Source organism: Branchiostoma floridae, chromosome 9 (genome assembly GCF_000003815.2).
Source record: "Branchiostoma floridae strain S238N-H82 chromosome 9, Bfl_VNyyK, whole genome shotgun sequence".
NCBI classification, from domain to species: domain Eukaryota; kingdom Metazoa; phylum Chordata; class Leptocardii; order Amphioxiformes; family Branchiostomatidae; genus Branchiostoma; species Branchiostoma floridae.
In genome coordinates, this window is record NC_049987.1 from 4,092,162 (window position 1) to 4,102,764 (window position 10,603).

Below are 10,603 nucleotides of genomic sequence, written 5' to 3' on the forward strand. Positions count from 1 at the left end.
CATTCCCCCGAAGTAGCAGCTTATTGTTTTTTATACGATGTTCTGTAATTTCAGTCATTTGTAAAACCTTTTAGACCACTTACAATTTCACAATGAAGGCAGCTTTTTTCTTGCCCACCTTTTTCAAATGCATCAATTTTTAATATCCATTGGATGTCATCCATATACATGTAAGCAAATCAATATGGCCTTACTGTACTTTTAACATTGGTCACTGCTTGTGTTCCTTATCCATTAGTCTGATGTCTGAGATGGAAGAACACTACAAGGAGAGTGAACCTAGCCTCATCTCTTGGAAGGAACAGGACATCTGCTGTGCCAAGTACTCAGTAGACAACAGGTGGTACAGGGCCAGGGTCTGCAGTAGTAAGGGCAACAACAGTTTCGAGGTACAGTATATACTGATGAATGTATGTGGGTTTTATTTATAGAGTGATGGATACTTTTGTTCCTGTCCCTGTAGCTCAACTGGTAGCAGCCTCACAGTTGAGCTCCTGGTTCCAATGAGTTGGTAATTTGGAATCCTGGTTTAAATCCAAGAAAGAGCTTCCAAGTTAGAGATGCACTTGTCTTGGGAAGGAATGTAAAATGTCTCTGAAGACCATCCATAGACATTACATGTATGTTATCTGTGTGTTGATGGTTTTCAGCACCAAGGACAAGTGTGTTTACCTGTGTGTAGATAGTGTTTAGCACCAAGGACGGGTGTGTTTAGCTGTGTGTGGACGGTGTTCTGCACCGCGAACAGGTGTGTTTACCTGTGTGTGGATGGTGTTCAGCACCAGGGACAGGTGTGTTTACCTGTGTGTAAATTGTGTTCAGCACCAAGGACAGGTATGTTAACATGTGTGTGCGGATGTTGTTCTGCACCAAGGACAGGTGTGTTTGCCTATCCATGGATGGTGTTCAGCACCAAGGACAGGTGTGTTTGCCTATCTATGGATGGTGTTCAGCACCAGGGACAGGTGTGTTTAACTGTGTGTGGATGGTGTTCAGTACCAGTGACAGGTGTGTATACATGTGTGTGGATGGTGTTCAGCACCAAGGACAGATGTGTTAACCTATGTGTGGATTGTATTCAGCACCAAGGACAAGTGTGTTTACTTGTGTGTGGATGGTGTTCAGCACCAAGGACAGGTGTGTTTTCCTATTGACATAGGTGTAGCAGATACCTTATAGGGCACTTGGTTGTAATAAAAAGAAACTGCTTTGGTTAAAGCCTCAGAAAAGTGTATCACTATGTTTCATTGGAAAGTCATTGTTGATTATTTCACTTCTTAGGTATTCCACCTTGACTATGGTAGTCAAGAGGTTGTATCGGTTGACAACCTCCGTCCCCTGCCAGAGAAGTTCCAGTACCTGCCAGCATTTGCCATCTGCTGCCACCTGGCCAACCTGGTGCCTGCAGGTGGGAAGGACACCTGGACAGCTACGGCGTGTGAGTTCCTGAGCAACCTGGTCACACACGTCCCCTGCACTCTGGTCACCAAGGTTAGATGGCAGGTTTTGTTTTGTTATCATATAAAATGTTAAACTTTGCATCTTCATATTTCACCTTGTGTGGCATTGTGTTGGCATTATGGGTTGGGGTCAGATCCAAGAGGTCCCGGGCTCATATCCCCGGACATGCTTTGCACCCAGGACTTTCCTCACTCCGCCCAGTTGTCAAAATGGGTACCTGACCTCAGTTGTGGATTTAAAAAGCATATAAGAGAGAGCCATACCCCGGGCACGTTTAAGAACCCGCCACATGTGCGGTGGTGCGGTGTGAGCGGTTCAAACCTACAGTACCTTGGCCGCACCTGGGGCAATTACTGTCGTATTGAGGTCACCTGAGTGGCGCCGAATGGCAGCTCGCTCCAGACACTTGCGACAGTCGTATTGTGGTCACCTGAGTGCCGCCAAATGGCAGCTCGCTCCAGACCCTTGCGATTTAGCCCCGCCTATTGTAAGTTCCTCGCAATTCAGCCCCTGGCTGCAAAGAGTGAGTAGTCGACCCACCCAATAACAATAACAAAACAATTGGAAGGAGAGGGATGAGCTCCGTTTTCCAATAGCGTGTCCTGGATAACAACCCACTGCCCTTATGGCATCAAAAGGCTATGGATCCTGGACTACCTTTTACATTTTTTTCTTCGCCTTGTGAGCCATCTTGTCCTTAAAGAAATAGTGAAAAATGTGCATGATCACAATAAACTTTTTCCTTCCTAATGTTCTTGCTCTATGTACTTGAACTTTGATGTTGTTCTATGTATTGCCATTACTTCAATCCTGTCATATGACACACATGTTGTAGTATGCGTAGTCAAGGGATTAGTAACCCTGCCTCTGAAAATAGAAGCTGAGGGTTTGATGCCGGGCTATGTCGCTCACCTAACATGCATGCTGCATGCATACACAGTAACTTGAAAAATCTGTACAATAGTGTGTGTTTCTGTCTTCTCTGTTACAGCCAGTAGAAGAATATGTCTTCAATGAGCTAAACTGGGTCAAAATTACTTTTACTTTCAGTAAATAATCTTTTCCTTTAAAGGTTTTCACCTTTAAGCTTGTAGTCACATTATGAACCTACAATCCTACACAAAAACCTCCTTCCCCAGGGGCCAGTTGAAGAAGGCTCCCTCCCCGTGGACCTGCTGTATGAACACAGAGTACAGGAGACGGCCTTGACTGCTGCCAAGGCTAGTCTCATCAGTGTCAGTCAGAGTCTCATCCAGGAGGGCGTGGCACTCAAGAACAAAAGGTCAAATAGGTAAGTCTCAATATCTAAAGACATCTACTAAGAAGTTGTGTCATTTTTGCATGACTATTGTGCACAATTCTGAAGCACTCACCAATAAGCTTTCAGTCAGTCATCTGACCATTTTCAAGTTGAAATGACCCAAAGCCTAAGTCACATGACCTGAATGGATGTGTGACATCAGCAGTGGGTCAAAGGTTCCAGGAAATTGGTATCAGCCCCCGTCCCTGTTGAGGGATGGTCGATGGGCTCTGATATAGCTGGCCTCTTACACTCCTCTAACTTAGTCTAAGGAATTCATCCTGTTCATTGTCCAAAATTCTGACTTTGTCCAAATTCACTAGATGACCTGTGACCCATTGCTGACAGTCACTTGAAATATTCACTGTGCTGTCACATACAGGTAATCAACTCATAATATGATACTGTAAAGAAATCTCCAGAGCAAAGTCTCACATTTTGATTCATATGTTCAATATGTTGAATAACAAAAGAATGGTGCATACTTGGCACAAAGGTGTATATTGATGGAGAAATACCACTTTTGTTGAATACCAACAGAAAATATTATATTTTGGTGTCATATGGTCCTGAAAAGTGTCAAGTTTTGATGGTTCAAATATTATTATTATTAATATGCTTAGATGCTGTTGACAACCCCTCCCCCTCCTAGATCACCAAAGCCAAAATCAGTGGCCGACCCACAGCCTACTGAAAACACAGCCCCTGTAGACCACAACTACAATGTCAAGAACATCTCTGGGAAACCGCTGGCATCAGGAGACACAGACAAGGTACCCGAGGAAGAGGAGAAGGCTGGTGAGAAGTGGAGTTACAGGAAACCAGTCCTCCCTGCCACGGAACAGTTCCCTGTAGCCATCACATTCATCAACTCTAAAGCTATCATCTATGGACAGGAGGTCAAGGAAGGTGGGGAGATACATGTACATATATCATACAACACCAAGTGATCTGTATCACCCAAGATACCACCTTGATGGCGCAATGATCCCCTGAAGGCCAAAGGGTGATCCGACCCACGGGAGGGCTGGGTCTGAGGATGATGCAGAATACACTGTGTTGTATTTTCTTCCTTTTTTTTGTGTGTGAATTATTGGTCACTTCCATACCCCATCGCCTGAACATTCTGCCATGTCTGATTGATGACAATTACTGTCAACTCATTAAGTCTTCTTCTGAAAGACTCAGTCTTTTTTTCTATTATTCTCACATACATTCATACCTAGCAAAGCAACCCATCTTGTTGATGTCTTTTATAAAAAGAAAGATTGCAAAAAAAAAACATTTGCAATTGCACCAATTTCCAATCAAAAAGTACAGTTACCAAAGGTCCCATTGTCTTAACTTTTTGGAAAAGTTATATAATGATTGCAAATGAATCTTTTAATTTTAATTTTTTGCTTAAAGCTTATTAACATCGGATGTAACTTGCATAATTTACATTTTCATGACTTCAGACAACAGCACTCTGGAGGACCTGATGTTAACACTACAGCAACAGAACGAGAACCCTCCAGAACTGACCAATTGGAATGGCTGTTACAAGTGGGAGGTGGGAGAGCCCTGCCAAGCACAGTTCACACAAGACCAGCACTGGTACAGGGCCATGGTGCTGAACCTGACAGAACAGGTAGGGGGAGTCGTTCTACAGAAGATGGCCTTAGAGTTTGTTGAAGTGAGGCACATGAAAGATAGTCATCATTGGTGTAGCCATGTTGCATACTGTATGGCTATTTGGAAATACGGAAATACTAAATTTTAAGACAAATATCGTTGGATATCAAAAATATGGAGGTACTGTTACTTTTAAAAACAGTCATTGCTTGAAGAAAATTTGGATTGACTTCATTTTAAGAGAAAAACATGCAGCTTTTCATTGTGTACAAAAAGTGATAAGTTGCAAGAGAATATCAATGGTCCATTCAAAGATGGTGTTACTGTAACAGTTGATATTCAAACTTTTTACATCAGATTTTTTTAACTTCAAAGAAAGCAGCAAGAAAACTGAAACTCAAAACAATCAAAGAAGATCAACAGCAAGAATCCTCTATCCACATTTTGTAAAAGTATATTTATTTGGTTTATCTCGGGTCATCTGCCAGATTATGAACTGGAAAGTATGAAAATATGCCTCTTCTTTTTCTCCAGGGTGTTGAGGTACAGTATGTGGACTTTGGTAACACAGAGGTCCTACCAGCTCATAGTCTGAGGAGACTGAAGAACCTGATCTCCATCCCACAGCAGTGCCTGGAGATGCAACTGTTCGGAGTCTGGCCTGTAAGGAATATTTCATATCTTCTATTTGTGAAAAAAAAAATTGATAGTGTAACCCTCAATATGCAATTATAGGTTGGTCTTTTTGAAGAGTTTCTTTGTTACCAACTCACAAAAGTTCATGTTTCTGGGTGCATTTGTCATTCTGTCTTTGGACAGCATAACTCGAGAAATCTTGGACAGATCTTGATGATATTTGGCAATACAGTCAAACCTGTATTAGGGGCCACCTGTCCATAGTGGCCACCTGTCCATAGTGGCCACTTTTTGTCGGTCCCTTGGGTATTTTATCTACAAGTTGCCACCTCTATACAGAGGCCACCTGTCTATAGTGGCCAAAGTTGTCCGGTCCCTTGAGTGGCCGCTATAGACAGGTTTGACTGTATAGTGTTGGTAGAGGTAACGTGGTTATGATGAATGGGAACAAACCATTAGATTTTGAGCCCCTAACAGCTTCAATTTCCATTTTAATTATATCTCATGTTCTGGACAAGCTTAGAATCATTCTCTGTTTGCATACAGCTGTTTCGGTTGGCAAGATGTGACATATGGTTGGGCCCTCTAGCAACTCCCTTTAGAACTGCAAGGGGTATTTTTGTTGCAGATACATGGATACATGATTTGATGTCGTGCTTCAATGTTTCCTTCCAGATCTCTGCTGACGGTGCCTGGCCTACAGAAGCTGTCCTGTTTCTCCTGGAGAATGTGATGGGACAGACATGCCTGGCCATGCTCAAGGTGGGCTTTTGTGTATCTTAGGGCTCGAAATTCATCTTTTGGAATAGTTGCACTGGTGCACCTAACCTAAAAACTTAAGGTGCAAAGAAAGATTTTTGGGTGCTCAACATAATTCTATCAAGTAAGCTAACTTCAAAATTTTAGTGCAGCAAAGGTTTGCTTTTTCTGATACTTAGATTTTAAGAATATTCTGTGTAGTAGTGTAAAATTGTACATTTACTCCATAGTCCACCCCACATTGCGCAACTACCACCGATACTCTTTCTTTATGTCATACCTGTGACGCGAAAACGTTCGATACGGGTGTTTCGGACCGGCTGATAACTTTCCGTACGGCCCGGGGTTATCACACGGGCTCCATTCAAATAAATCGAACTGTTTCTAGTGGACCGAGTGCCGCGCCATCGAAAGTTAGAATACCTGATTCGGACGTTGGAACATTACTGTTGCAACGCTGTTTTTTTCGAGGGCACCAAATTTGTTCAACTTCTGGCGCATCTCGCATCAAAACATGGGTTTTCTCAGGTGGGTATGACATAAATAGAATACATCAAAACAGCACGCTAATGGAATGCCCTCCCGGAACACATAGCACAAGCCAAAAACTTAGAGGTGTTTAAAAATGCCCTCTGTACCAGCCATTAACCAACCATAGTCTACGGGTACTCGCCGCCACACAACAACACGGCGGTCAGGGAGCGGCGCCCCTGCCCACTGAGGTGCCACAAACCACCAACCAGTCCCACAGACCACCTGCACCTGCACCTAGGAAAATGACCCCTTCACCTAAGTGCCTGAGCCCTCAACAAAATGAGGTTGGCACTTAAAATGAAGAGGAAGAAGAAGACTCCAATTGTGGGTGCACATGCACCAGGATTTCGATCCCTGATATGATGATAAATGATGTACCACTATTGTCTCTACCATCCCAAACACCTTCAGATGCGCGAGATGCGGCAGAGACTGTCATAATGATTCCAGAATCAGCTTGTTCAGCCACCAAAGAAGATGTCAACCATGACCAAAACCCATTGTCTCTTTAGACAGACGGAGGCCAATGAACTATTGTCTGATTGTGTCTGGAAACGAAGACAAATTTCTGTACATCTTTGAATAGAGCTGATCTTTCTTTCTTTGATGTTAATCCATTGCAGAGTAAGCCATCTCAAGGCCCTCTCCGTGTGGAGCTAGTCCTGGGGGATGGACAGAATGTGGGAGAGATGATGGTGAACAGGGGGCTGGCAGCACCAGGGAAAAAGCCTTGTGGGGAACACATGTACCCAGGTAAGTCTCATCAACACTATACGGTAAATGCATTCAAGTTCATGGGATTTAATTTCATGGTAAGGAAAATGGAGTGTTTGCGGTGTTTTTCATTTTGCGATAGCGCTATATAGTCACATATTCGTGCACATACTCACTACTATCAAGAAGTGGAAACCCTGGTACCTTAACAGGTAGGCACTGCTACAGACGGACAGAACAATTTCTTTTGGTCACTGATCTACTCATATGTTCCCTCTAGATTCATGGCACTTCTTGATAGATAATGTAATATGCAATGGGTCTGTGTTCAATTTGTGTTTTGTTGGTATTCTTGCTTCTGCACTGTAACCTCAACACAATGTAATACTGTAAATTGTTAAGTACATGTACATTATACAAACTTGTAAAGCTCAGAAAAGTAGGTGGGAGGGCAGAAGACAGAGGGCAAAAAGTTCCCTGGTAGTTAAATAGGGTTTGATCACCGCAAAAGCCACAATCCTTTAACCACTGACTGTGAAGTCAAGTGCCCATTTTTACACCTGGGTGGAGTCAAGTAAAGTGACTAAATACCCAAGGACACAACATCGGTGTCATATTCGAATTCGAACCCAGGACCTCTGGGTTCTAGCCAAACACCCAAAGTGTTTGTATACCCGACACATCCCTTTCTGGGAACCCATTTCAAAGTCCTTTCTTTACTGTCATGAGCTAGTGATGTGTTATAAAGACTGTTAAATGTTGTGACTTCAGTGGGAGAGGAGGTGGCAGGACTACTGGACAGTCTGAAGGCTGTACAGAAGGGTTTACCTGCGCTGAAGGGAGTCCCGGCAGAGGAACATCAGATGATGTCACCATCGGAGGATGATGACAGCAGTAGTGATGAGGATGACGTCTCCTACTGTCCGCCGTTCTCACCCGCCATACTGCCTCCGCCAGGTCAACACTTCAAGATCAACATCACCCATGTGGACCAGCCTAACCAGGTAATGGGCACCTCTAACTGTAATGCAGATTCTGAAGAGTATACAAGACTCAAGCAACAGGATAGAACTTGGAAACAGTCAGACATTTCAGACAGAATCCGATCTCTCTTGACAGTGGCTTTTTTTTTTTAAATTGCACAATCATACACGTACATATAGTCACGCTGATCTCTCTAGTTTGCAATTGGCACATAAAATGAAAAAGACTAGTTATTTAACACTTCAGTAGCTGTGACCTAACCTCATGCTTTAGTGGGCCTGTGTGGCCCAAGGGTTATAGAAATTGAGATGGCGACTGCCTTTATATACTCAAAGACCTTGGTACACAGGTAGGTGTGGAAAAGATTTTTATGTCACATTTTGACCTGTTGCTCTCCAGTTATGACTGTGGTTCAAGTATCCTTGTCTGTGGGTCAAGAAGCTGTGATTTAAATATATATGTCATGTAGCTGTGTCGCTCACCCGACATACACACTGCTAGAAAGAGTTGCAGTCTTTAGGATGAAATATTGAGCCACAATCCACTGTTAAATGTTCTTACCCGGTGCTAAATCACTTTCTTTCTTTCTTTCCTTCAGATGTACTTCCAGCGTGTGATGGCTGTCTTTAGGATGAAATATTGAGCCACAATCCACTGTTAAATGTTCTTACCCGGTGCTAAATCACTTTCTTTCTTTCTTTCCTTCAGATGTACTTCCAGCGTGTGATGGCTGATGATGATGATGATAACGGAGAGGACCCTACGTTAGTGGAGACCCAGCGCCAGCTCCAACTGTTGGAGACTATCACTGATGAGATCGTGGCTCAAGTGGACACTTTCCCTCCACTGGACAATATCATAGCTGGTAAGTGAGCAATAAAGTATACACCTGGAACAGTGGAAGTAAGCTGTGTGATAGTCCGATCTCATAGCCTAGCTCCTCTCCATCATAACATAGAAATGCAAAATAAAAACATGAAATGCTAATATTTGACCAACATTTGTCAAACTGCTAATTTTCATGCTATTATTGATTGAATTGCTAATTGTGATTGACAGTCGGGATCAGTCTATCTAACAACAGTGAAAATAGCTAAATTGTATTTACTTCACAGCAAAAATAATGAATACTTGAAGCTTAGAAAGTAACTTAGTTCAAAATGGAATTAGTAGAATTTTGTTGCTTGTAGAACTTCAGAATCCAATATAAAGCATAGATGTTGCATTTTTGAAATTGACAAAAAATGTAGGTGCTCAAAGAAGTATCTTTTACAATCTTTATCACTAATGCCAAAAAGTTGGAGACTTCTTAATGATATAGTGTTGTGTGTAGGGATGGCGTGCTGTGCCTGTTACACCATGGATGACAGTTGGTACAGTTTTCCCTTGATGATGAGTGTTGTGTGTAGGGATGGCGTGCTGTGCCTGTTACACCATGGATGACAGTTGGTACAGTTTTACCTTGATGATGAGTGTTGTGTGTAGGGATGGCGTGCTGTGCCTGTTACACCATGGATGACAGTTGGTACAGTTTTACCTTGATGATGAGTGTTGTGTGTAGGGATGGCGTGCTGTGCCTGTTACACCATGGATGACAGTTGGTACAGTTTTACCTTGATGATGAGTGTTGTGTGTAGGGATGGCGTGCTGTGCCTGTTACACCATGGATGACAGTTGGTACAGTTTTACCTTGATGATGAGTGTTGTGTGTAGGGATGGCGTGCTGTGCCTGTTACACCATGGATGACAGTTGGTACAGTTTTACCTTGATGATGAGTGTTGTGTGTAGGGATGGCATGCTGTGCCTGTTACACCATGGATGACAGTTGGTACAGTTTTACCTTGATGATGAGTGTTGTGTGTAGGGATGGTGTGCTGTGCCTGTTACACCATGGATGACAGTTGGTACAGTTTTACCTTGATGATGAGTGTTGTGTGTAGGGATGGTGTGCTGTGCCTGTTACACCATGGATGACAGTTGGTACAGTTTTACCTTGATGATGAGTGTTGTGTGTAGGGATGGCGTGCTGTGCCTGTTACACCATGGATGACAGTTGGTACAGTTTTACCTTGATGATGAGTGTTGTGTGTAGGGATGGCGTGCTGTGCCTGTTACACCATGGATGACAGTTGGTACTTTTTTACCTTGATGATGAGTGTTGTGTGTAGGGATGGCATGCTGTGCCTGTTACACCATGGATGACAGTTGGTACAGTTTTACCTTGATGATGAGTGTTGTGTGTAGGGATGGCGTGCTGTGCCTGTTACACCATGGATGACAGTTGGTACAGTTTTACCTTGATGATGAGTGTTGTGTGTAGGGATGGCATGCTGTGCCTGTTACACCATGGATGACAGTTGGTACAGTTTTACCTTGATGATGAGTGTTGTGTGTAGGGATGGCGTGCTGTGCCTGTTACACCATGGATGACAGTTGGTACAGTTTTACCTTGATGATGAGTGTAACAATGTGTGTAGGGATGGCGTGCTGTGCCTGTTACACCATGGATGACAGTTGGTACAGTTTTACCTTGATGATGAGTGTTGTCTGTATACTATAGGGATGGTGTGCTGTGCCTGTTACACCATGGATGACAGTTG

General features: G+C 43.2%; 1 protein-coding gene and 1 long non-coding RNA gene across 2 annotated transcripts in view; one reads left to right on the forward strand and one right to left on the reverse strand.

Annotated features, from left to right (window-relative positions):
- The window catches only part of LOC118422992 (RING finger protein 17-like), a gene marked incomplete in the record, with an annotated part of 56,912 nt that overhangs the window by 41,860 nt on the left and 4,449 nt on the right, over positions 1-10,603 (forward strand). The window contains 11 exon segments of the mRNA XM_035830886.1: positions 239-389; positions 1,282-1,491; positions 2,601-2,752; positions 3,414-3,670; positions 4,219-4,391; positions 4,910-5,038; positions 5,687-5,773; positions 6,928-7,057; positions 7,790-8,022; positions 8,711-8,867; positions 9,336-9,375. Coding sequence (XP_035686779.1) covers positions 239-389; positions 1,282-1,491; positions 2,601-2,752; positions 3,414-3,670; positions 4,219-4,391; positions 4,910-5,038; positions 5,687-5,773; positions 6,928-7,057; positions 7,790-8,022; positions 8,711-8,867; positions 9,336-9,375 — 1,719 coding nt within the window.
- LOC118422568 overlaps positions 10,472-10,603 on the reverse strand; it is a 968-nt gene continuing 836 nt past the window's right edge. Inside the window, exon 3 of the long non-coding RNA XR_004831933.1 lies at positions 10,472-10,532. This is a non-coding gene — a long non-coding RNA (uncharacterized LOC118422568). The remainder of the gene's footprint in view (positions 10,533-10,603) is intronic.